This window comes from Tasmannia lanceolata, unplaced genomic scaffold (genome assembly GCF_043159265.1).
Source record: "Tasmannia lanceolata isolate RefF3 unplaced genomic scaffold, GAP_Taslan_0.1 ptg000003l, whole genome shotgun sequence".
Classification (NCBI taxonomy): Eukaryota; Viridiplantae; Streptophyta; class Magnoliopsida; order Canellales; family Winteraceae; genus Tasmannia; species Tasmannia lanceolata.
Window position 1 is genome coordinate 10,594,840 of NW_027518680.1, and position 27,473 is coordinate 10,622,312.

At 39.5% G+C, this 27,473-nt stretch overlaps 1 protein-coding gene across 5 annotated transcripts in view; it reads right to left on the reverse strand.

Annotated features, from left to right (window-relative positions):
• AFH14 (Formin Homology 14) overlaps nucleotides 1-27,473 on the reverse strand; it is a 37,614-nt gene that overhangs the window by 7,675 nt on the left and 2,466 nt on the right. For 3 of the 5 annotated variants that reach the window (XR_013236067.1, XR_013236060.1, XM_077360068.1), the window contains exons 2-9: nucleotides 17,302-17,500; nucleotides 16,364-17,067; nucleotides 16,024-16,245; nucleotides 15,578-15,932; nucleotides 14,047-15,490; nucleotides 13,732-13,861; nucleotides 9,187-9,258; nucleotides 1,408-1,506 (exon numbers count right to left, since the gene is read on the reverse strand). Coding sequence is in view for 1 of the 5 variants with exons in the window: in XM_077360068.1 (XP_077216183.1) it covers nucleotides 1,408-1,506; nucleotides 9,187-9,258; nucleotides 13,732-13,861; nucleotides 14,047-15,490; nucleotides 15,578-15,932; nucleotides 16,024-16,245; nucleotides 16,364-17,067; nucleotides 17,302-17,374 (3,099 nt within the window). In the remaining 4 variants the exon portion in view is untranslated. Of the gene's footprint in view, nucleotides 1-1,407; nucleotides 1,507-9,186; nucleotides 9,259-13,731; nucleotides 13,862-14,046; nucleotides 15,491-15,577; nucleotides 15,933-16,023; nucleotides 16,246-16,363; nucleotides 17,068-17,301; nucleotides 17,501-19,274; nucleotides 19,382-27,473 lie in introns of those variants that run through there. The other 2 variants (XR_013236069.1, XR_013236061.1) reach the window with 2 other exon arrangements.

A 27,473-nucleotide genomic window follows, 5' to 3' on the forward strand; every position in this document is an offset into this window, starting at 1 on the left:
ATCAACCCCATATCTGAAAAAAAGTAAAGAATACACTTGCCCTAAGTTCCCAGGACTCCAACCCCAGAGTTGATTTATAGAGCCGGTAGAGGGATTTATATCTCCAAGAAAAGAGGTACCAAAATAGTCAAATTTAGCTCCAAGATAAAAATATATATATTAGAGAAGCATTCTTCTCTAAGGCTTAATGGAGGAGGTGGTGAAAGTAAACTACTAGTAATCCATCAAGAGAAGATAACTCACTAAAAATTGAACACTCACTCAAATAATCAAACAGACCTTCACAAACAGTGCAAGAAAGAGATAAAATGATAATAGATTTGAACACATGAAAGGAAAATTTATAATTATCCATGAACCCTCTGAAATGTACAACAAGATTTCATATTTAAAGTCCCAAAATACCTAAAATCCTAGTTTAGTCCTAACAATTGGTATAGTTCATAGAATACTTTCAGCCCTTAGATCATCCTAAAAAAAGACCTAGAGTCTACTTTAGAGCAGCCCAAAGTAAAAATAAGACATGAATTACATGTTGATTTCCTGAAAACACTAATCACATTTTCTCGACATAGGGCTAACCAAAAATTAAATAAAAATATCTCATAATATACATATAACTTATTATAACTATATTGGCCACTTTTTGTGACAAAAGGAGGTTTATAGGGCCTACAGGCCTACTAATGGATGTTAGCATGATGTTTCGAACACTTTCTAGACATTTCCGAAACTATTTGTGAAATGATTTATGCCACACCCATTGACCCATAAACAAATAAGCTGTCAATGCCATTGCATTAGGAGGACACCTTCAACAAAGTCAAGAAAATGTCCCCTTGTGGGCCTATCTAGCACATGCAAGATGCCCCTTAAAATCCTATTGTTTTTCCTATGTTTCCAACACAACATTTCTCTTGGACGGTATTCTCCAAAAAACCACCATATAATGAAGTTTTGAAATGAACAATCATTATGAAAAAAGTCAGCCACAACTAGGAAGAAAATGCTTTGAATTCCTCCATAAACCTTGAAGAACTAAGAGAAACTCTGCAAATTTACAAGTATCATCCAAACAGTTCAGCTAAAAGGAGATGGGTAAGGACCAAAGCAGAGGAACACCAATTTTTCACCCTGATGGGGTGAAAGCAAGCTTAGATTTTGCAGCATGAATGGTACCACTAAGAGTAAAGTCCAAAGACATTGTCACGGGCGCCTATGTAAACCAAGTTAGTCACCAATTCTTCAGTTTCAGGAACTCAACACAGCAATAATGTGAAAAAATAATAATAAATCGTGTCTGAGAAAGCAGCAAGAAAAACATGTTAACACTTAGACTCCAAGGCACCGTGTAGGTCAAAAACGTTAAAATTGGAACTTTAGGCAAAATTAAATGCTAGTTTATACCTTTAGCATCTCCATATCTTCTTTTGTAGGACAGAATTTGACAAGATTTTCAACTTGATCAATGTCTAGAACTGAGGTATCCAAGGCCAAAACTGCACTCTAGGAACCAATAACAATAAAATAAATCATGAACTGATCCTGTACAAAACAGCTTGGCAAACTCCAAACCAAAACTAAAGGAGGATCAATAATAGATGGAATTGCTAAACAACAAGAAATAGAGAACATAGGCCAGATAGCAGCCCCAACATATCAAATCTAAACATAAAGAAGTTGTTGATAAAAAATTGATGATAACCACTCCTTTGAAAATGATAAAGTAAAAAATGTATGTTCAGTACTTTCATCTTTTCCCTAGCTAATCCCAGTTGAATCTATCGATCCTTCAATTAAGATAAATCAGTAGTCTAATTAAGTAATTTGATGCAATAGGATATTGAACATCTAAAGTTTAATTCTAATCCTTGTCCAACCAGCTGGTTCCAATGGATTCGCAAGCTAGCTTGGCCGGCTAATAGCCCTAGGTAGACCCGGGAAAGGAGCGGTCCCAACTACCTTAAAACATACCATGATTGAGTCGCAAAAAAGGAAGGGCAGTAGGGCACACCAACAAGAGTGGAAGATTAATGATTTCAATTTCTAATTGAGAGTCAATCACTGCTCAAAAACACACTGAATCATAGTTTCAGAACTCCCCTACGTCATCGTGGACTCCCCTGAGTCGACTCCCTTTTACCTTGGCCACGTAGTTGTCCGAATCCATGTTTTGCCCTATAAAGTCAACCAAAACTCCTTTGACTCTCCCAAGTAATGACTGCATCAACCGAGTACTCAGCCGCGACAATCGAGTACTGGACCGCATCATGCCGAGTCAACAAAGATTTGCTTCAGCCGCGCTTTGACACGCATCCGCGTTTTGAAACACTGCCCTGAATCAATAATCAACTCGCCTAAGTCGATGAAGGTGGTGAAAAACCTAGAGAACTTTAATCTCTCAAAGCATGATCAAACACAATTTGCAACCAACAACAAGATGAGATGCAAGAAATACAAACACAAAACAACAACACAAGATTTACATGGTTTGGCAGTGTGCCTACGTTCACAGGAGAAGAGAGTTTCACTATTTCGATTAGGGTTACAAACTCTTTCTTCCTCTCAACCAAGAAACTCAACTCAACTCAACTAAGCCTTTTTTCCCAAACTAGTCGGGGTCGGCTAATGAATCCTCTCGACCAAGAAACACACAAGAAAAAATCCTTTCTATAACCCTAATGTGTGGCCAATATAATAATGTCACGGTGATGTAGGACCATGAAGGGAAATTTGAAGAAAGGGGAGAGAAATAGACGAAAGGGGATAGAATTAGAAGAATATGGGAAGAAGAGACGAAAATAACCTGAAGAATTTAGGGAGAAGTAGAAGAAAAAGAGAAGAATAGACGAGTTTATAGAGAGAAGAGAAGAAATCAGAAGAGGGAAGAAGAAAACCACAATTAGAGGGAGAAGAATCTTTATTCAATATCAATCCAAGTTACAAAATAAATTGTAAAGAGGCCTATATATAGGCAAATAAACAACCTAAAAGATAGAAACGTACTAAAATAAGAATTCCTAAAAATAACATGGAAAATAAAATCCTACAAACTAATAACATGGAAATAAAAATACTAGAAACTAAATAATGGGGAAATAAATCCTAATATCTGCATCATTCTCTCCCGGTTGAAAAAGAACTCGCCCTCGAGTTCTAGTCCACCTGGGTCAAAGATGTAAACAGTCTGCTCAAGTAATAGAACATGTAATCCGACGGAAGCAATCATCATGTCTAACGCTCGAAACAATCGAAAGAACCATCTGCAAGGTCGGCGGAAGAAGAGGAAATAAAGGGCCCATGTAGACTCATGCGAACAGAATCTGCGCTGGAGAAGTAAACTAGTTGGGAAGATCGCAACATACTCCTCCTGGATCGGTGGGATCGGCAGTACCAATCCATAACTAGCCTCAACAAGGTCATCATCTACGGGTATCACATCGGGCGCAATGGAATCAACAACAAAATCATCTGCTAGAATCGTATCCGATATAGTGATATCAGACAGGCAATCCTCCAGATCAATCTGCATAACAAGTACCTCTGTGTCAGCACAAATCTCGACAATCTGCTCAACTGGCTCAAAGATAGTGCAATATTCCGTAATATATTCTCGATCATCTGTCCCAAGTAATGACTCGTCAAGCAAGGCACTCGCCTCTGACTCATGGTGGTGCTCGGTTGACTCTGTCAATGGATCAACCTCATGCGGCTCTGCCAAAATATCTGTCTCAACTGTAGAAGTGGCAAAACCTCTCTAGATGCTCGGCAATCGGTGCAGCGGAAATCTCAGAAGCATCATGTCCAACGATGTCGATATCAGCAATCAACTGAGTCCCTAACTCTGGATCGTCAATCTCAGAGCCTGAAACTGAATCTGATGGAATCAAAGGCTCAACGTCGATGATCTCATCAATATTAGCATTATACTCCATAAGAATAGCAGCAACGTTAGGTGGGATGGATGAAGTAGTGAAGCGGCTCTACAAATATGACTCGCGCATGCGACGCTCGAAATATCGATTTTCAACTGCAATTTCAACGTCTCGTGCACGACGTGCTGCGGCTTGTTGTTCACAGCGAGCTGCTTCTTCTCGTAGAGCGGCATTTTCACGCATCAATCTTTGGTCATAAGCTGCTTGCTCATGTTTCAATCTCTGTTGATTTTGATAGTGGTATGTAAACTCATAACGAACATCCTCCCATTGACGAAATGGAGGCTTACAAAATTCACGACGCTCGTTAACGAAGAAATTCCATCTCGACTTGGCTTCGCGGCAAACTGTATCCGTAACTTTGTGAATTGTGATTTGATGATCATAACCACAGTACCTATGGTATGCATTAAGTATCTGGATCCAATCTAGACACGCATTCTCAACATCTCCTTAGGGATAGGTGCAGTCATCATAACCATAGAAATATGGAACCTGTGGTGCAGAAGAATATCGAAGATCATATCTATCAAAATATGGAGCAGCTAGAGGAGCCATAGGGATCGGCGTCAAAAACTGAAATCGACCGTTTGATTTGTGTGTCATGTCGAAAGGAACACAACGTCTATCGCGGATCTGAAATCGGATGAGTGAAAGCTAATGATCGGAAGTAGGGGTGCGATCAACGGCTGAGATGGCTCCTGAAACTATGCTGAAGACTACTGTCTGCTGCTGAAAATAGGCGAGATACGCTGTAAAAGTTGTCACGGACAACTTTTATGTTGAAGTCGAGGGCCAATTTCAAGCGGAAATGGCTCGAATGAAGAGAGAGAAAAGTAGAAAGAGAAAGTATGGAAGAGGGGAGAGAAAAAGAGTTTTTTCTGATGTTTTTTTTTTTTTGTGGGTGCCGAAAGGTAAAAGGAGTGGGGATAAATTAAAGCTAAATAATGTAAAAAAAGGGGCGCCTAAGGGGAAAAGATTAGGGTTAATTAGTCTTTCCTAATGGCAGGAGGGTGTCCAAGGGATTAAAGGGGTGGATATAAAGTAAGTGAACTTATTGTATTTTTATTTTTTTTCCACTCAATGACACGAACAGTACTTTGGTGGCATGAAAATAGGCAACATGCACTTAGCTTCCACAGGAAGGAATTGACTTCCTGTCTTTGATATGACACCGTACTATGCAAGTTACCTACTTTGAAATGACAAGTTATTGTGGGCTACAGATAAGGCAAGTCATTGTGGGCAACAAGGTGTCAAACAAAAGTAAGTGTGGGTGCCACCTGTCACTTGCCTCGTTTTTTTTTTGGTCTTTTTTTTTTTTTTGTTAACAACTTTATAAAAAGAAAGAGGGTCACGTGACTTACTTGAGATAACCCAGCCGTACTACTCAGCTTTTTGTATTTTTTTTTTGTTACCTACAACTGTAGGTTTACCATACAACTTAGCAGGTAACTTTCCTAGTTACCAAATCACTAGTAACTATGGTAAACGTGAAGTGCAAGTAACCCAACTTGCCTCTCTCAGTTGCCTAACCGCAGAAAACTCCAGGAAGGTTGAAGGTTGCCTTCTTCCTCACGAACACTGGCCGGAATAAAAGAATATGTGGCCGGTTACTTCAGGACGCTCGGCACTTCTAGCGGCTGCAACTCCTGTGTGAAGATAATGCATGCATTGAATTGATTTGAGGTTGAAGATGGAGTCAACCAGGTTTCCAACAACCGAGTTAACACGGGAATAATGGAAAAATCTGATTTGAGAGGACGGATTTCGGCTGAATTTTCTTGGGGTTTAGAGGATGAAACAAGGTGAAATAAAGGGCCATGGGACTCTTTGCTATTGGAATATAAAAGCGGGTTAGTGGACTAAGCAAGGTGGCTGGTTTTGGATGAAAGATGGATGCAAGTTACTGATTTTAGGGCAGAGGACAGAAGCTTGTATGTGAGAAAGATGGCTGCTAATCGTTGGTAAGGGAACTGTTTTGGGTGCAGGGAGATATGGGAATAGAGGCTGTTTTGGGTGTTGTTGCTTACAAGGGGTTTTGATGATATATTAGGATCGGTTGATGGGGTAAAATCAAAGGGAAGTTGGAGATTGGATTTGGGTTTTGGGTGTTGATGGGTTGGGAATGGTGGGTTTGGGCTTAAAACAGGGACTGGTTTTGGAATGATAATCGGTTGATTAAAAGGGCAGCAAGATGGGTACTTGGGTGGCTGAAAATTTCGAAGTTTCTAAGCAGATCTGTAAGGTATAGGATCGGTTACAGGAGAAGGGTCACGGAATTTAATTTTATTTTTTATTCAGGTTTGGTTCACTAATTTTTAGCCCGAAATTTCCAACGATTAGCGGCTTGATCTTTCGGAGTTGAAAACCAGAGATTGTTGAAATCGTCTTCAACCGCGAAGAACGCTTGGATCTTTAGCTCTGATTTGCTGAAATTCTTGGATCTTTCGCTTTGATACCAAATTGATGTAGGACCGTGAAGGGAAATTTGATGAAAGGCGAGAGAAATAGACAAAAGGGGATAGAATTAGAAGAATAGGGGAAGAAGAGACGAAAATAACCTGAAGAAGAGACGAATTTAGGGAGAAGTAGAAGAAGAAGAGAAGAACAGACGAATTTAGAGAGAGAGAAGAAATCAGAAGAGGGAAGAAGAAAACCATAATTAGAGGGAGAAGAATCTTTATTCAATATCAATCCAAGTTACAAAATAAATTGTAAAGAGGCCTATATATAGGCAAATAAACAACCTAAAAGATAGAAACCTACTAAAATAATAATTCCTAAAAATAACATGGAAAATAAAATCCTAGAAACTAATAACATGGAAATAAAAATACTAGAAACTAAAAAATGCGGAAATAAATCCTAATATCTGCATCACACGGCATCAAGAATTATCGAATACCCTTACAGCACAAACCAAAAATTAATTTTTTTTTTTACTTCTAACCCTGGCAGGGGCGCACTGCCCACTGCACCCCCAACAAGAGCTGACCGTGCAACTCGACCCGCATGTGCATCTTCCAAATTAGTCCGTCAGGGTAATGAATCACTGCCAAAATACAAGACATCTACACAACAAAGGTTTTAACATGGCCAAATTCTCTCCCGTGTCCAGGTTTTGCCCTACAAAGGCAATCAAATACTCTTTTGACTTACCGGACTTAATGACAAATTTACTATGTCATTCATTGACTTACTCAAATCAACCCTTTTTCCCTTGCAAGAGTTCTTGTCCAGGTACGCATTTTGAAATGCCAGTGTGAAAAATAGAATAGAAAGGCATAATTTTATCTAAAATACAGACTTATAAAGGGATGAGAAAAAGCATATCTAAACAAAAGACAATATGATTCATGCCTTACAAGAAACAAGGTTCAGTTTATAAAGGAATATGTTACAGTATAAAAGACAATATAACGCCATCTCCAACAGCTTAAGCTTTTAGAGTAATTGGTTGTTTCACATGGTATCAGAGCAAAGGTTCTGGGTTCAAAACTCCTTGATATTAAAAAATCTACATGTAACGGCCAACCCAAAAAGGGGGCCACGTGTGCCATGTGTAGGCCAACCCTAAAAAGAGGGGCCACACGTGAGGGGGAGTGTTAAGTATAAAAGATTAAATAACGCCATCTCCAACAGCTTAAGCTATTGGACTAATTGGTTGTTTCACAGAATCCAATTTCTTTACACTTGGAAAATATTTTTGAAGTTTAGAAAAGTGTGCTTGTTTTCTACTTTGTATTTTCATAAGATATTTTGTCATGATTCCAAAACTCATAGGAAGCAGAAATCCTTAGTTAGGAGTGCATTTTCTATCAGCCATGAATATATGTTTAACCTTCAATTCCCTGGCTCTGAGTTGTAAAAGCAAGCTACATTCAAGTAAAATCATTTAATAACTGCAGCCAAACCAGCATTCATCCACTAGATAATATAACCGATCCGAAATCATAAAAAAATACAGAGTTACAAACTAATTGTTCCTCCTCAAGTCTGCATTGTTTGCATGGTACATGTTTTCTATCAAAGGGAAAGATACATATTTGGAAAACAGCATATTCGATCGTAAAAATTACTAGGTTCTATTTGTAACATTCTGAATTTATGAGAAGAATGCGTGTTTCGATAATGGATCAAGATTCTAGTTAATGACATAGTTTTCAGTCCTCGGGAGTCTGGAGCAAGTTAACTCTCTAAACAACAGGGACCGCGCTCAGCTTGAGAAACTGTTAACAGCAAGCTCGGAATATCAAATATTATGCGAAGGATTAATAGCATATGGCATAAGAAGGTTTATGTTTCAGAAAGTAAACCGCTGAAACCAAAAAAATCACAAGTAATGATGTCAAGAATATTCGTAACTGTGGCGGGTAAAAAGCCACAAAGGAGACTGAATAAGATGGAACAAGGAAGCAACAAATTAATTCCACCGGACTATAATTTTTACTGAAGAATACTAATTAAGTACACCCAAAACCCAAGAACCTAGATGATGTTGGTTAAAATGTCAACTTTAGCAACAATAATGACATATCAACAGACAATGATATTATCAGTCAGCTAGATGTGAATCCTCTATTCCTCTTGTACAATGATTATGAAGGCAGTAATAACTAAAGATGCATATAAGTTAAAATTGAGGACGTGTTTCCAACATTACATCAAGAGCACGATGCACTAGTTATAGAGTCAGTAACAAATCAAGTAGTACATAACTTAGGAATGTGAATCATATTTTTCCATCAAGTGAACATTTTGAAGGACTTGAAAACATGAATTAAACTATGCCTAGCTAGAAGTATACAGGGTATTACAGTATGCATCAAAACAATGAACGCTCTTTCAACAATTCCATTTTGGTGCAGGCAAAAGGCATGTGGTAGAAAATAAGAAGAAGGTTTCATGCACTGGTGGTTACAGTAGTAGTGGTGGTGGCAGTAGTAGGTAGTAGGTAGCACCATGGCAGTGATGGTGGTAGCTATGGTTTCAAATATCGCTAAACATTGGCCAATATATCAATTTATATTGATATCGGCACCACTCAGATATACTGATATCTCGGGAATATATGTTGGGCGATATTTCAGTATTGGAGAGGGCCTAATATGACTGATATATCGGGACCTTCAAACCTTGGTGATAACATCACCAGTAGTATCTGGCTATACAACAAAGAGAAACAAATAACAACAATTTTGTTTTACAAACAGCTTTGCAGCATTAGACAGAAGAAATATACACTTACAATAATATCAGGGAGGGGCATTTTAATCTTTGTAAGCATGATTTCACAATTATTTGCTCTGCGCAAGTCGATCTGAAAGGTATAAAATAAAAGTATTAGGCTTCTGAAAGTAAAATTTAGATGTACACTAAATACATAAGAAACAAGTAGTTAAGCTCAAATGTCAAGCACAACCTGGGATGGACACTTCAGATAGTGGCATTTTAGAGAACATAATTGATGTAGGACAAGGTACGGGAAGGGTAAATAAATTCAAGAAAGTTCTGAAAAATGCAGATTGGGTCGGTACAAGATCAAGATAAAGGATTGGAATCAGTGTAATAATTTTTGGACACGGATTTAACTCTACCGCAACTACAGATAAAAATTGAACCTTTAGAAAGTTTGGATAGACAAGAATAGTTGTAACAGCCCAATTTAGAAAATAAACCCACTTTTCAGCAAAGATAATAAATGTGCAGATTTAACTAAACACAGGTACAAGGTTGAGAAAAAACTATTGTAGGTTCCTAGAAAGAACATTAACAAGACTAGAAGATGATGAAAAATGAACTGAAGATATGACCATACATAAACAAACCAATAATGGAATTCTTAACCTGCTGATGGAAAACAAAAGATAAAACCTTCTATGACAGAGAACCATGGTTTTAAATTTCGACTGAAATCCGAAATTTCAGACCGAAATTTCGGATTTCGGTGGGGAATGAAACCGAAACGTACTGAAATCAAAATTCACGAAATTTGGTGAAATTTCAAAAATTTGGGGAATTCCGTCGAAATTTATAATAAAATATTATTTTTTTATTCCCTTCAAGAATTTCGATCGAAATTACTCGGGCAAAATTTCGGTAATTTTGATCGAAATTTCATCCCAAAATATCCGGGATTTCGTGGTTAATACCAAATTTCGCCCGAAATTTCGGTTTCGGATAAGTCCGAAATTTTAGCCGAAACCGAAATTTAAAACCATGCAGAGAACAGAATATTAAAAAACACTAGATAATTCTTTCAAAAAATAACACTAGATAGTTGAACTAAGATAGATTTAAAAGGATAGATTTACCAAAAGAATCCACTTTTGATCCCCTAGGAATCCACCTATAGAATAACACACTGATATCAAAGGAATCCATCCTTGATCTCTAGGAATCCACCTAAAGGGTCTGCCCTTTGATCCAAATAATCCACCTTCGATTCACAATGAATCCACATGGTTGGACAAAAGCTCCAAACCTCTCAAATTTATTTCATAAGTTCGTAATCATATAAATACCATTCCAAAAACCCCATATATACAGCATATGCCATATACTTTACCTGTTATTACTTGCCCTATTATGATTCAAAACCTTCACCAAGTAAAGACTCATAGTTTTAGACACTTCCCAGTCATCAAGTAGTCCTAAATGAAACACACTATTTAAATAAAGGGACCGATATCTGTGCAACCGTGTCCATGTGTTGATAATTGGACGAGCTCACTTTGGTTTACAAGTTTGCATGTACTTGCCCTATAATGACTTCAAACCTTTCCCAAAGTAAAGACAATCTTAGACATTTTCCAACTCTAAAATAGTCTCAAGTAAATCTAACTATTTAAATAAAGAGGAATGATATCTGTGCGGCCGTGTTTTGATAATGGCACGAACTCGCCTTGGTTTACATGTTTTAACCAGCTGTCAAGGCTATTACAATTCCGAAAAAGCTCTCAGCAGCCAATCAAGAAGACAATGGGCCCCTCTAATGGCCGGGACCCCTTCAGATTTTTCTCATTGGTTGATGGCCCCCATCATTCTCCCCTTCTTGAAATTGCCCGACCCTATCAAGTATATATATTGATCTTTCAGTCTTCAACTAAGATTCTAGCAGCTTTATCCGTTCAACATTGATCAATCAAAAGCCATTTTGTCTAACACGTGTCATTCCTCTCGTAGAGATCCTACTCAAGGAAGCGCAGGAATCTCTACTCATAATGGGGAATCTCGATTCCCCGAAAAATCGATTCCGAAACGGGAATCTTCTCGATTCCTCGGTGTAGAGGGGAGAAGCCAATCAATCTTTATTCAATAATCATCAAAGTTTTTAATCTCAACTACATGAGGCCTATATATAGGCAATGGAACTAAAATTCCATGGAAAATAAAATAAACTCCCTAATTCTAAATAACATGGAATATAAAAGTAGTAAAAACTAAAAACATAAAATATAAATCCTAAAAACTAAATAACATGGAAATAAAAATCCTAATGGGCAAGTATGCCACTTATTGGCCTACTATCTGCATCATTCTCCCCTGCTTGACAAGAACTAGACCTCGAGTTCTAGTCCACCTCGATCAAATATGTAAATAAGCAACTCGAGCAATAGCAGTAGGAACACATCAAACTCTGTCATGTATAATGCACGTGATAACCGTGAGAAGGGTATGAAATGCCGATGAAATGAGAGTGAAGAAATCGCCCATGTAGAATCATAAATATGCGAACCTCTCCTAGGGCTGGCAACGGGGCGGGGCGGGGCGCGGGGGGGGGGGGGGATGTTGCATTCCCCGCCCCCGCCCCGCGGGGGGAATCTAATCCCCATCCCCGCCAGGGAAAAAATCCCTATACAATCTCCGCCCAATGAAATAAGAAATGTGAGAACTGCTTACATATAAAATATAAGACAAACTTAAATCATAAGCATATTTTTATGGAAAATGATATTTGCACAACCTCAGTTATCTTTTCTTCATTAATTTGTTGTGAAAGCCTTTGGGAAATGAAATGATCATTTGATAGATCTTCAAATTTTAAATAAGTTATTTTTTATAATGTAATGAATCGGGGCGGGGCCAAGGCCCTCCCCTTCCCCGCACCGGGGAATTTTTTACATCCCCATCCCCGCCTAGATCAGGGAATCCCCGCCCCGAACTGGGCGGGGCGGATCCCCGGTTTTCCCGATTAAATTGCCAGCCCTAATCTATCCTGACAAGTAATGAAGCTGAAAAAATGGCAACGTACTCCTCCTGGATCGGTGGGATCAGCATAACAACTATGGGCAATACCAATTCATGACCAGCCTCAATAAAGATATCACCTGCTGATATCAAAACCGGCTCAATGGAATCAACAACAGAGTCATCTGCTAGAATCGTATCTGGTATAGTGATAGCAGGCGGGCAAATTTCGACAATCTGCTCAATCTGCTCAAAGATAGGGCAATCCTCCGTAATATACTCTCGACCCTTCACGCTTTCCGCTTCCCACCTTTCTGCGAGCCTTCGCTTCCCGCTTCCCGCTCTGGCAACCTTGATCCTACTTCTACTTGAAGTTATTACGAACCAAAGCTGTGATACCAAGGTGATGCAGGAAAACTATGGGAAGGATGCTCAGATACCAACTGATGCAAGAAAACTTAAAGGGATGCTCTGATCCCAAACTGATGTAGGAAGGCTATATGAGTAAAATAATTCAAGAAACTATAGGGATTACTGAAATTATGGATCTTAAAGGAATTTCTTTAGAAACCAGCATAAGTTAGCCTAAAGGATGGATTGTTCGATGGACAATGTGCAATTTGGGCAACTGAAAGAGATCCAAGGCGGTGCTTGAAAGACCATTTTCAAAGGTTAAAATGCCATTTTCTCCATGAAAAAGACAAAAGTCTAGGCCTGATGGCTTCTGCATAGCTTTCTACCATGATTACAGGGAAAGGATTAAAAATATATCAGACATGTTGAAGGAATTTCATGAAGGGAGTAACTTGAGATATGCACTGGAATACATAATATTAACCACCAATAAAAACATGGCCAGTCTTTGAAGTTATACAAAAATGTTTTTTAAAATTAGAAGATCATGTGTCCAAAAGCTTCAAATTTAAATGTAAAAATGAATTAGATGTCGGTAGAAACTAGAAAGCATTAACCCAAAATATCCAAATCCAGGTCCTATTTAACACCGCTAGAGAATGACTATAAATCATAAGCATCAATGCTTGAACTTTTGATCTAAACGAGGCTTAGAGCCTATGACATAAGAGAGAGAAGTCGCTGCAAATGCAATTTATATAAAGATTATATTGTGTTAGCAACTTGAAAAGAGAAAAAAATGATCAGATTTCAATATTGGACTGGTGTGCAGTTATTGAAGATAAAGAACCTAATAAGGTCCAAAAGTGGTAAGTACATAATCAATGTCTGAATTAAAACATTTACTTCATTCTAGAAAGAAGTATCCCGAAACTCAGCCCCAAAGTGTTGTAAAAGTAGAAAATGAACAAGGCTGTGCCCACCTATAACAGCAAACCTCTACCATGTAAATAAATTTTGATATCCCAAACATTCCAGGCAATAGACAAAATTCTCAAGTAGCACTCAAGACCATGTGTTCAACTGAAAAAATGAAAAGTATCAACCTAGCTGAACGCATGGTTCAAAAAAATTTACCAAGCCAAAAAACATTGCATGTCCAAATCATATCCAACTAAAATAAAAATGTCCATTTGCAAGACCTCCAATATCCTTTTTGACAATTCAATATGAGAAACATGTCAAATACCAATTGCACTATCTCAGGCTTGTTGGCATTAGAACCCTTTCGAGTTCCACTTTTATTCACTCCACTCCCATCGGAAGCAACAGCAGCTGAGAATAAACTTTCAAGCTCCGATAAATCAATTTCAGGTGCCCTATCCAACAATTTCAGGGAAAAAGATAAATAATCAGTACCTCAATCAACCAAAACCATGCAACATGGAAATAGCTTAAAGAAACTTCTAAGTGATCAAATAGTTCAACAATAACCAAAAAAATAGAAAAAGGAACATAGAAATATCTTATGTTTTAAAGGCGAACGGATGTTATGCGTGCATACTTTGACTGGTTTTCTTGTTTTTGAGAATCAGCCCATAGACTTCCTTGCATTGCTCGGGTAACTTTCACCCAATGTAACGGCTTCAAAGAAGCTTTTTTAGGTGCGAAAGCAGATGTAGCTCCACGACCTCTTCCAAGACTGAGACCAGCTGACCCTGATGAGGGTTTTCCTCTTCCCATAGAAGGTGGGGGTGGTGTTGGTGCTCCAAAAACTTTTGTCCCAGGAGGTGGAGGAGGACCTGGTTGGCTACCACGACTTCCCAAGGGTGGCGGTGGAGGTGCAACACCGGGAGGTTTTGGTGTCATCTGAGGTGGGTGCAGTGAAATTGAGCCTTTTCGAGTAGCATCCGAGGGGAGGGGTGGAGCGATTGGGGGTACACCACGACCAGAGCCTGAAGGGGGTGGAGGTGGCGGAGGAGGACATGGCGTGGTAGGTGTTGTTCCAGGATGACCTGAACGCATAGGGGGTGGAGGTGGATGTGGAGGGCCTTTACAAGACGTAATAGGGAGTGGTGGTGGTGGTGGTGGTGGTGGACCATTGCCAAAGGTAATAAGAGGTGGAGGGGGTGGAGGGCCTCTACCGGAGGTAGTAGGGGGAGGTGGAGGGGGTGGAGGGCCTCTACCAGAGGTAGTAGGGGGAGGTGGAGGGGGTGATGGTGGTGGGCCTATACCAGAAGCAGTAGGGGGAGGTGGCGGGGGTGGCGGGGGGCCTCTACCAGAAGCAGTAGGGGGAGAGGGAGGGGGAGGAGGAGGAGGAGGTCCTCTACCAGAAGCAGTAGGGGGAAGTGGACGGGGTGGTGGCGGGCCTCTACCAGAAGCAGTAGCGGGAAGTGGAGGGGGTGGTGGGGGGCCTCTACCAGAAGCAGTAGGGGGGGGCGGAGGGGGTGGGGGGGGGCCTCTACCAGAGGTAGCAGGGGGAGGTGGAAAGGGTGGTGGAGGGCCTCTTCCGAAAGTACTGGATGGAGGTGGAGGTGGAGGTGGAGGTGGAGGCGGTGGTGGTGGTGGTGGTAATACCCTACTTGTAGTGTGGGGAGGCGGCGATGGGGTTGGAGGGACTCTACTATAAGCAATTGTGGGACGAGGCGGTGGTGGAATACCACCAGAAATTGTAGGGGGAGGGGGAGGGGGAGGGGGAGGTGGCGGAGGGCACGTGGTTGATGTAGTAGAGAACAGAGGAAGTGGTGGTGGCGGAGGAGGAGGTGGAGGTGAAGTTCCTTTGCTTGATGCTGGGGGTGTCGGAGGTGGAGGTGGGGGTGGCACCAGTGGAGCTGTCCTTTTGCTTGAAGGAAGAGGCGTCGGAGGAGGGGGAGGTGGGGGAGGAACATTAGTAGCATGAGGAACAACAGTAGAAGGTGAAAGTTCTGAACCCATTTCTTGAAATGGAGAAGGAAAGGTATGAGTCTCAGGTTGAAGATTCACAACACCCATTAACCCAGGATCTTGAGCTGCAGGATAATCAAGGAGCAAAAGTTAGGATGATAAAATAAAGGAACATCAAGGAATTTCAGAAAGTTGCATGGAAAATTTTGTACCATGTGGAACCTTGTCAAATTCCAAAGAAGAGAAATCATTGGCAGTTTTAGACTCATCTTTTTCTTCTTCAGAGTCCATAGGTGATGTCCGTTCACTAACTTTACTCTGCAACCTTGACAACTCTTTAGCGTCGCTCAAAATTAGTTTTTCTATTTTTTCTTGTAAAGCATTTGCTGAAATTTGTTTGAGTAACCACAGAGCAGCATCACCACCACTATCAACCAATTCAACACCACTAAAAAGCTCTTTAACCCTAGAAAAAGCTTCAATTGGCAGTCCACCTTTTTCCTCGCCATTCAAAGTTGCAGTTGGCGCTCTCGGAGTAGATATGCTCTCGACTTCACCAAATAGAACCTGAATTGATATAAGTTAAAATTAGAACATGTAATTGAGCTTGCATAACCTTTATCTAGACAACTCCACCTGAACTTTAGAAAATGGTCACCTCTGCACGAAATGCTTTAGGATATCGCTTCTTTGAATCCCAAAGAATGTCCAAATCCTCACGGTTTAGCATCAAGATGTTGGACCGAATGAAAGCAGTATTGAACATTATGCGAAACATCATAACTTCCCTTTCTTGATCCAAATCTAAGTGGAGGCACTCCAATACAACATCTCCTTGAACCAAGCACTGGATATCAATTTTTATCACATCGCAATCCACCTGCAACAATTATAGTCTATTAGTCTATTAATCTAGATATAGGGAATCAGGAAAAATTGATGTCTTTATTTTTTTGAAATGAAAAATGATGTCTTTATTTACAGAGAAAACCTTATACCTGACGATAGTGTCGTAGGGATTTTTTCTTCTTAGGCATGGAGAACAGCATCTGTGTCGAAAGACCATCCTTGCTATGGAGATTTCGACCAAAAATACGAATTATTGGTCTGCATCCACTATGGGAATCAAAGCTAGGAACAGCTCGTAGAATGAGACAATCCAAAGAAAGAGCTCGCTCTGTGGGTGGCCATTCAGGAGATATATTTCTCCGAGCTATATATTGTAGGTATCGGAGTTGAGATGGGAATGGGTTTAAAGGTGATAAAAGTTGTAAAAAACCTTTAGGAGCCTCCCGATGGACAATATCGAGAGTCCGTTGCTCACCGCTGTACAATTTTCTGAAAATCAGAAAGCTGGCCAAAAGAAATGCTAAGAGTGGCCAACCTCCCCTCTCACAGTGGAGCAGAATAATATTCTGATGATTATTTAGAGAAAGCCAACTCTCACTTACACGGAGGAAATGCTGAATGAGAGACAAAGGAAGGAGTGGACAACCTTCATACTGACGGGGATAATCCACAATGGTGACATCGTATTCACAAAGGATTTCCGCAAATTGGCTTTTTTTCTCTCCATCTCTAAAGTTGAATGCAAGAAAGTTAGAATCTGCATATTCTTCGTGTAGCTCGGTTACAATTTCATGCAAATAAATATGGTACATTCCCTCTGGTAAGACCTCAGTTGAAAAGCAAGAATCAAAAACTGCAGAGAGCAACCAAATATGTGACCATCAGTATGTTAATATGATTTAGGCCCTGTTTGTTTAAGATTATGCCAACCGATTGTGAGTCCAAATTCCAAAACAATTATTGGAGTCAAATTTATGTTGAATTTAGAGTTCAATAAGTGGTTTTGGCTCACAATCGGTTGGCATAATCTCAAACAAACAGGGCCTTAGCCTTTGGCATCCTGTATTTAAGAGATCAAGACACTTACCATATACTCTGTCAATGAATTCTAGCAAGCCATCAGGAGGTCTTCTATAAAAGAATCTACTGAAGAGGGACATTTGCAAAATAATTCGACCACCCTCTCAGATGCAATATACTACCTTTTACATGTACAAAGCTAATAATTCAAATAACTCAGAATAACGTAAGTGTGAATCACAATAATTCATTGCCAATATGAATCCCTGCATGAAGAGTACTGGATGTCAGACACAAATCTTCACTGCTACAGTATTAATACAATGCTGCATTTCAAACAACACAAAGTAAACAAGACTTTAATTATTTGCAAATTGTTTAGTGACCGATGTTTATGAATCTTCAAGGCATCAAAATTATGTTACTCAAAAGAAATGATCATACTAAGCCAATAGTTGATACTGTCAATAGTCAATGCCCACAGAGATAGGCCATGCTCATCAAAGTTTGGAGCAACTTTTGACTACACAAATAGTGGGTGGCATGGTCTAAAATTGGGGAAATAGAATTGAATAGCCCGAGATCTTAATATTGAAGTGGGCAGGTTAACAAAATGAATATACAAAAACAGAAAAATAATAAACAGTTCAGTATGCACACGAAAGTCAAGTTTTAAGAAAATGGACTTTTTAACATGCACAAGAACATCAACTTTTAAGAAAATGAACTTTTCAAAAGATTTTGCATACTTAGAAATAATGAACGCCAGTGAGCTTTTTCGTATTTTAAGACAAATCATTTGAAAAAGAATAGCCCAAAAGATAAGAAGTTATTTTCTAGGTCTCATCTAGCAAAAAATATTGGGTCCTATTACTTCCTATTAGTTATTTATTTCTTTGATTTTTTCTTTCCAATGGTCCAGATCATCATGCATTTAGATTTGGAACTGGATACCCACAAGATTCAGAATTGGATTTCTCACATTTGCAGTTGAGAATTGGAACTGGATCAGATCCTTAGATTTCCAAAGCAGCTACAACAGTGGGAAAAAAATCTGATTTCCATATCTGTTCTGCAAGACAATATTTGGCAATCAATATTTGCGGCAATTCCCTCCCTCCCAATCCGATTTTCAAATCTGTTCTGCAAGACAATATTTTGAAGTCAATATTTGTGGCCCCTCCCTCCCTCCCTCCCTCGTACAACATGAGCATGAGGGTGATTGATGTATTTTGTATCCAAAACTCAAATACAAAAGCCCGAGGTATCCAAACGTGGCCTAGCAGAAAATTAAATCAACTTTTCATTACTTATATATGATTCCAACAACCCCCCCCCCCTCCCACCCCGACATTGTATTAACAAAGAAACAAAAGGCAAGCATAACTCATGAATCAACTGCAATGCCTTCAAACAACTGTACATTTCTAAAACGTAGCTGAAATCCTTTTTAAATAAGTTTTCATTGCAAAAAAAACCACCTAATGCGCCTCTCCTAGCTGTCAGCTGAGAACGCAAAACTAGTACAGTGGCAGGATTATGTTTTCGATCAGTTGGGAGGTCGTAAAAATTCATTCTGAATATGACCACAGATATCATAAAATAAGCAAAAAATTGGTAACTTCATTCAAGCTCCAATTGCCAATTCATACAAGTCATCAAAAAAAACTGCAGGTAACAATGTAAGACACTTGAAACGCGGAATAAATGAATTATTTCAAATGCTACAAGAAGTTTCCCTCCATATTTTATAAAACAGTCAACTTTTTTCCTCAATTTATAATAAATCTTTCCTACAATATGATAATCTCTATACATAACAATTTATCCAAAAAAGCAATACCAATGAAAACCCAGACACCCAAGAACCTCGGCAATATTTCAGATTGCCCAATTCATGTCAAAGGGAAATAAGGAAACCCAAAATTTGATGCCCTAATTACAGATGAACTTAGATTACATTTTTCAAACTGCAAAATATTCCACAAATATAAAATCAAGTTAGAGAGAGAAAGAAGAAAAATCAAAAGGAAATGGCACCTCAATACATCTGAAGGGGAATTTCAATGTGCGAGCTGCTAAAATCCCTCCCGTATTTCTTTGATTTTTGAGTGAATGCAGGGCAGAGCTGAAGAAAAGCCATACCTAGGGTTTTTCAGAGAGAGAGAGAGTAATTTAATTTGGGATTCCAATTCAATTCAATTCAAAGCGGAGCAAAAGTCAGGCGAATTTTCACGTGATAAAAACTATAGATCTGAAGCGGGCCTCACATGACATTAGTTTGATCTGAACCATTCAGTTAGTAGACCCTTGATGAAGATGACACGTCTAGAAAAGCGCACTTGTTAGTAACCATTTGATCATATGAGCAACAATCCATATTCAAGTTGTATGATCAAATGGTTAGAAATGCTTTTGCCACTTTATATCATCTATAAATCTAAGGCCTTTGGCGTGGAGGATCTGACCACGGTGACATATGGCCATAAGGGTGGGACAAGGGTGTGTTTGGATTGCGGGAATCGGGCCAACATCCTATTTTGAATATCTGGAAATGGCATCCTATTCTGATTCTGCTCGATTATGATATTGGGTTCTAAAAATAAACACAACAAGGGTGACCGTGAAATGATATCGGTGTGGAATTAAAGGAGAAAAACATTCCCATATCTATTTCTCGCCTCTAGAGGTAGTATATTGATTCCGTCCTTGTTGTAATGAGATTTTTACTAGATTTTTTTTTGAATTCAATGCTTTATTTTAAGGGGAAAGTGTTCCTGAGCTAGAGCTCAGAAACAGGTGGACCCACATTGTTGGGGGATCCAAAGAATTCATTTGGAAGCCCCTATAGTGGATAGAGTGTCCACAAAAATTTAGCTCTATTAGATCATCCTAACCCTTCCATTTAATTTTAAAAAAATGCCATTTTCTTGAAATTTCGGCCGAAATTTGGTATTTCGCCAAATATCAAATTTCGGGAAATTCCGGTTTCGGTCCCCACTGAAATGTGAAATTTCGGATTTCGGTCGAAATTTAAAACCATGCCCACAACTACAATTTCGGTTATCGGGTTCAGTTTCGGTTTCCAAAGAAAAAAATACAGTTACACCAAAAACCGAATTTTGGTTAAAATATCGCTTTACATTTTTTGTTTTGGTTTTCATATGTCCACGCGCCCCCCCGTTTAACTTTTTTCCTTTTTGTTTTTAGGTTTTTAATCTTTCGATTTTTTCATTCCCCAAAACCCAAAAGGGCTAAAAACAGCAAAAGCTAGGGTTTTTTTTTTTTCCTGTACTCCTCTCTAGTCTATACTCATCCGCCACCTCTCCAACTCCGGCGAGTGGCAACCCCATCTCCGACCACCCAACCTTCTACCACCACTCAGATCCCCATCTCGACATCTCCTTCATCGCCATTTTCATTCCTCCATCTCTCCCAAAACAGTTGAAATACAAACCCCTTTTTCATATGAAATCTGAGATTTGGTTGTGTTAATAGATGAAGAAGAGGAAGGAGCTCGGATCTCAGCAAATCCAACCCAAATCTGCAAAAGGAGGTAACACTAACATCCCTTTTTTTCTTCTTTCATTTTTTTTCCATCCAAGTATTAGTCTCTTTTGCTCTTTCTATTTCTTTTCTCTAGAATATGATGTTCGTTGCATTTTCTTGGGCTTCACATGTAACTTTTGTTCTGATATCCACCAAAACCCCCCTTCTTCTCTACCATCAGGTTCATTTTCATTTTCATTTTCAGAGAATTCGGTTTTCGGTTCGGTTGCGCACACAATCGTTTTCAGTTCTATACTTTGAATAACCGATATATTTTCGGTTTCCTCATTTCTGTTATTTCGGTTCGGTTTAAACTGAATGTGCACCCCTACCTGTTTCTCCACAAATCTCCAACAAATGGAAGGGTTAGGATGATCTAATGGAGCTAAATTTTTGTGGACACTCTATCTATGATAGGGGCTTCCAAATGAATGCTTTGGATCCCCCAACAATGTGGGTCTACACCTGTTTCTTAGCTCTAGCTCAGGAACACTTTCCCCTTAAAATAAAGCATTTAATTCAAAAAATTCTAGTAAAAATCTCATTACAACCGGGACGGAATCAATATAATACCTCTAAAGGCGAGAAATAGATATGGGAATGTTTTTCTCCTTTAATTCCACACCGATATCATTTCACGGTCACCCTTGTTGTGTTTATTTTTAGAACCCAATATCAGAATCAAGCAGAATCATAATAGGATGCCATTTCCAGATAATCAAAATATGGCGTCGGCCCGATTCCCGCAATCCAAGCACACCCTTGTCCCACGCATATGGCCATATGTCACCGTGATCAGATCCTCCACGCCAAAGGCCTTGACTTATAGATGATATAAAGTGGCAAAAGCATTTCTAACCATTTGATCATACCACTTGAATATGGATTGTTGCTCACATGATCAAATGATTTACTAACAAGTGCGATTTTCTAGACTTGTCATCTTCATCAAGGGTCTACTAACTGAATGATTCAGATCAAACTAATGTCATGTGGGGCCCGCTTCAAATCTATAGTTTTTACCACGTGAAAATTCACCTGACTTTTGCTCCGCTTTGAATTGAATTGGAATCCCAAATTAAATTACTCTCTCTCTCTCTCTCTCTCTGAAAAACCCTAGGTAAGGCTTTTCTTCAGCTCTGCCCTGCATTCACTCAAAAATCAAAGAAATACGGGAGGGATTTTAGCAGCTCGCACAATGAAGTTCTCCCTTTCAGATGTATCGAGGTGCCATTTCCTTTTTTATTTTTCTTCTAACTCTCTCTAACTTGATTTTATATTTGTGGAATATTTTGTAGTTTGAAAAACGTAATCTAAGTTCTTCTGTAATTAGGGCATCAAATTTTGGGATTCCTTATTTCCCTTTGACATGAATTGGGCAATCTGAAATATTGCCGAGGTTCTTGGGTGTCTGGGTTTTCATTGGTATTGCTTTTTTGGATAAATTGTTATGTATAGAGATTATCATATTGTGGGAAAGATTTATTATAAATTGAGGAAAAAAGTTGACTTTTATAAAAAATAGAGGGAAACTTCTTGTAGCATTAGAAATACCTGAATTCATTTATTCCGCGTTCCAAGTGTCTTACATTGTTACCTGCAGTTTTTTTTTTGATGACTTGTATGAATTGGCAATTGGAGCTTGAATGAAGTTACCAATTTTTTTGCTTATTTTATGATATCTGTGGTCATATTTAGAATGAATTTTTACGACCTCCCAACAGATCAAAAACATAATCCTGCCACTGTACTAGTTTTGCGTTCTCAGCTGACAGCTAAGAGAGGCGCATTAGGTGGTGTTTTTTTTGCAATGAAAACTTATTTAAAAATGATTTCAGCTACGTTTTAGAAGTGTACACTTGTTTGAAGGCATTGCAGTTGATTCATGAGTTATGCTTGCCTTTTGTTTCTTTGTTAATACAATGTCGGGGGGGAATGGGCGTTGCACATTCAGTTTAAACCGAACCGAAATAACCGAAATGAGGAAACCGAAAATATATCGGTTATTCAAAGTATAGAACTGAAACCGATTGTGTGCGCAACCGAACCAAAAACTGAATTCTCTGAAAATGAAAATGAACCTGATGGTAGAGAACAAGGGGTTTTGGTGGATATCAGAACAAAAGTTGCATGTGAAGCCCAAGAAAATGCAACGAACATCATATTCCAGAGAAAAGAAATAGATACCTGGATGGAAAGAAAATGAAAGAAGAAAAAAAGTGATGTTAGTGTTACCTCCTTTTGCAGATTTGGGTTGGATTTGCTGAGATCCGAGCTCCCTCCACTTCTTCAGCTATTTACACAACCAAATCTCAGATTTCATATGAAAAAGGGGTTTGTATTTCAACTCTTTTGGGAGAGATGGAGGAATGAAAATGGCGATGAAGGAGATGTCGAGATGGGGATCTTAGTGGTGGTAGAAGGTTGGGTGGTCTGAGATGGGGTCGCCACTCGCCGGAGTTGGAGAGGTGGTGGATGAGTATAGACTAGAGAGGAGTACAGGATAAAAAAAAACCCTAGCTTTTGCTGTTTCGGGGAATGAAATAATCGAAAGATTAAAAACCTAAAAACGAAAAGGAAGGGTTACACATTCAGTTTAAACCGAACCGAAATAACCGAAATGAGGAAACCAAAAATATATCGGTTATTCAAAGTATAGAACTGAAACCGATTGTGTGCGCAACCGAACCGAAAACCGAATTCTCTGAAAATGAAAATGAACCTGATGGTAGAGAAGAAGGGGGTTTTGGTGGATATCAGAACAAAAGTTGCATGTGAAGCCCAAGAAAATGCAACGAACATCATATTCCAGAGAAAAGAAATAGATACCTGGATGGAAAGAAAATGAAAGAAGAAAAAAAGTGATGTTAGTGTTACCTCATTTTGCAGATTTGGGTTGGATTTGCTGAAATCCGAGCTCCCTCCTGTTCTTCATCTATTAACACGACCAAATCTCAGACTTCATATGAAAAAGGGGTTTGTATTTCAACTGTTTTGGGAGAGATGGAGGAATGAAAATGGCGATGAAGGAGATGTCGAGATGGGGATCTGAGTGGTGGTAGAAGGTTGGGTGGTCGGAGATGGGGTCGCCACTCGCCGGAGTTGGAGAGGTGGCGGATGAGTATAGACTAGAGAGGAGTACAGGATAAAAAAAAAACCTAGCTTTTGCTGTTTCGGGGAATGAAAAAATCGAAAGATTAAAAACCTAAAAACGAAAAGGAAAAATGTTACACAGGGGTGGGTGTGGGCGCGTGGACATATCAAAACCAAAACCAAAAATGTAAAGCGATATTTTAACCAAAATTCGGTTTTCAGTGTAACTGTATTTTTTTCTTTGGAAACCGAAACTGAACCCGATAACCGAAATTGTCATTGTGGGCATGGTTTTAAATTTCGACCAAAATCCGAAATTTCACATTTCAGTGGGGACCGAAAACGAAATTTCCCGAAATTTGATATTTGGCGAAATACCAAATTTCGGCCGAAATTTCAAGAAAATGGCATTTTTTAAAAAAATAAATAAATGTTACATATTTTCGACCGAAATTTCAGTCCCAAATTTCGGATTTCAGTGGGGTCCAAAATAGGTACCGAAACCGAAATTTAAAACCTTGGTTGTGGGAAACCGAAATCGAATCGATAGGAACCAATCCGAATTGACCGACCGAATTCAGTTCAGTCGGTAAATTCGGTTTTAACCGATTAATGCTCACCCCTAGAAACATGGCCTTTTAAATGAAGTTGATTTAAATAGGGCCTCAAATAAATGCTTTGGATCCCCCAAAAACATGGGCCCACATGAGTTTCTAACGCTAGAGCTTAGATAAGCTATCTGAGCTCTAGCTCAGAAACACTACTCTTATTTTAATTTTTTTCATTCTATTTAGATGGGAATCAAAATAAGATACCAGTTCCGATCACTGATTCCAGCAATCCAAATGTAGCCTATCCTAAATAAGCATATGTTGCCCCTTCTTCTACAGTATATGTAGTGCTGCAACAGCGGGTTAGGTCGGGTTTTTCAAAACCCTAGCCCAACCATGGATCCCATTATCTCGGCCCTGACCCGTCCTGACCCTGAGTTAGGGCCGGAAAACCTCAACCCATTACCCACCCTACAGGGTATTGTGCTGGCCCTGGCCCGCCCTGATTGGGCTGGGCTGGGTCGACCCTAATTGACCCTAGTGCAAATACCTGTTAAGAGTGCCAAAAATAAAGCTACCACTTATCATATGGAACAAAATGATCAATAAACAGAGAAAGGGAACAAAATAAGGCAATATGAATTCAACAACATGCGGGCAACAGAGACAATTAATAATAATAATCTAAAGAAACATCAATCCAAGATAATATAAAATATTAGCAAAAGAAACATGCATAGATGGTTCAGTTCTATAATAGAAAACTCAGGGTCGGGCCGGGTCAGGGTACCCGACGCATTAACCCAAAACCCGCCCGCACTGAGTCAGGGTATAAAAAAAACGAACCCTGACCCGCCCTCAGGGTTAGAAAATCCAGCCCTGACTCTGTTTGGGCTCAGGGCAGGTGTGGACCCCGATCCGAGAGAGACGATGTGATGAGGGGACGGGCCCCCACACCATCCTCTAGATCTCCACATGTGAAGGAGAGCTCTACCAAGGAACTCTCGAAACAAGATGCCACTCTCACAGCATAGCATGAGTGGCGATACAAAACGAATAAGATACATCCTGATCATGAGCCAATGCTCGAAACCGAGATGTATCTAAAAATAACTCAGAGTCGCCATCCATGGACAAGCCATGGAACCAAAACAAATGCTCTGTTTGCAATGGATAACCAGAGATACATGAGGTCCGTGCCTGGTGACGAATGGAGAAGGTCTAAAGAGCACCCCCAATTCGCCCGAGTGCGAACACTTGGTCTCTTATGCCATTTTCATTAACTCCAAAGAAGTTTGGGTAAAAATCATGTGAAATGGGAACAAAATATCCCCGGGAAGACGTCTACCTAACATGCATGACCAGGGGATAAAATAATAAGCACACAAAATAAAATAAAAGATGTGACACCTAATGACAGCTAGGTTATGAGTGACATACCTAACTGGTGTCTAAGTTCTGGTGGGCAAACACATGCATGGTACAGCTTAAGGTATAAGGTCTGCACATAAAAGTAAGAAAACATAGTGAAATACACAACATAACAAAACAACAAATCCTAAGACTCTAAACAATTTAGCCTGAGTCCTCGGATGGTCTGATATTCATCCAAAGAAGCCTACGTATCCCCGCCTCCACGAGAATCAAGGCAACGTAGTTCTTCGCGCCTATTCTAAACTAGGATGCCTAAGACACCTAAACCTCTATCTTAGACTCGATCTAAAAGACCGGACTAGTTATTAAAGCTTCTTGAACGATTATTTAAATTCCAGTGAATTGTAGATTTTAGGACACCCTATATGCCCTAACTAAATGCAGGTTAGCCCTAAGCTAATGCAGGTGGTTCCTACAACCTATGTGTAACTAGGCTGTGCGTCCTAAGGAAAACGATGGGATCACTAAAGCATCTTAGACCTAGTCATCAGTCGGCGATGGGAATCGCCATCTGACCGGACGGAGGCGCTCCTATAACTCTAGGACAAACCCCTAACTCTAAAACAAGCACAAACAAGCACACAACAAATCAAAGACAAACTCCTAACTCTAAAACTCTCTATCTAGGACAGACTCCTAACGCTAGAGGAAGATCTTGTTGAAAACAAGGTTTTGAAGAAAAAGGGGTAAAACATTTATTTACAAAGTTTGGCTGGACCTGGGATAAGAATCCCAAGCTGCACTACGTACCTCGTAAAAGAGGATCAAGCCAACGTAGTTCGAAACGAACTCTCAAACTACGCTTCTAAAAGAAACACTCAGCACTTCAGATTTTTTTAAGGTTTTTTATGTTTTCAAATATTTTTGATATTTTTAAAAGTTTTCAAATGTTTTTGAGTTTTAAATTTCTAATGTTTTTGGATTTTAAAGCTTTTCCAATGCTCTAAACCTTAAAACGCTTTCAATCTTAAAGGGAACACGCAAGTAACACCATAAACTAGGGCAAAGCCCTAAATCCAAAGGGGAAACCCCGAATAAGCAACTAACGCCTCAAAGAGACGATCCACAACAAGAAACTGGCGTCTCAAAGAGACAAACCACAACAAGAAAGATAGTGCCCCAAGAACAGAGAAAACAATCTAAGATCCTAAGCAAGGAAGGCTCTATATGACTGAGTTAGTCTCTAATGGAAAAACTCCTAACTAATAACACTAGGGAGGGGGAACAAATGAGTCAGAGACTCTCCAATAACACTACCGAGTCAAAGACTCACTCTAAAAGAGGAGGCCGCTCTAACATGAGGCTAGGTAAGCCTCCTAAAGGGGAAACTCTCTACATGAGACAAGGCTTGTCTCCGAGACACAAATGATGTAAAAAGGAATAAGAGACCCTGCGCATATTTGGCAAAGGTAAAACACCCAGCCGGGCCGGACAGCTACCTAGCCCTAGGGTGCAACAAATGTGCAACCCAATACCCATAAGGGTAGGGGTATGCTGCCAAGCCGAGTAGGGTGTTCTCCCAAAACCAAACGACGTACAAAGATGAGGTTTAGCAAGAGAATGAGACTGGGCAAGTCTCCTATATACAAAGGAGGGGTATGCTACTTGGACT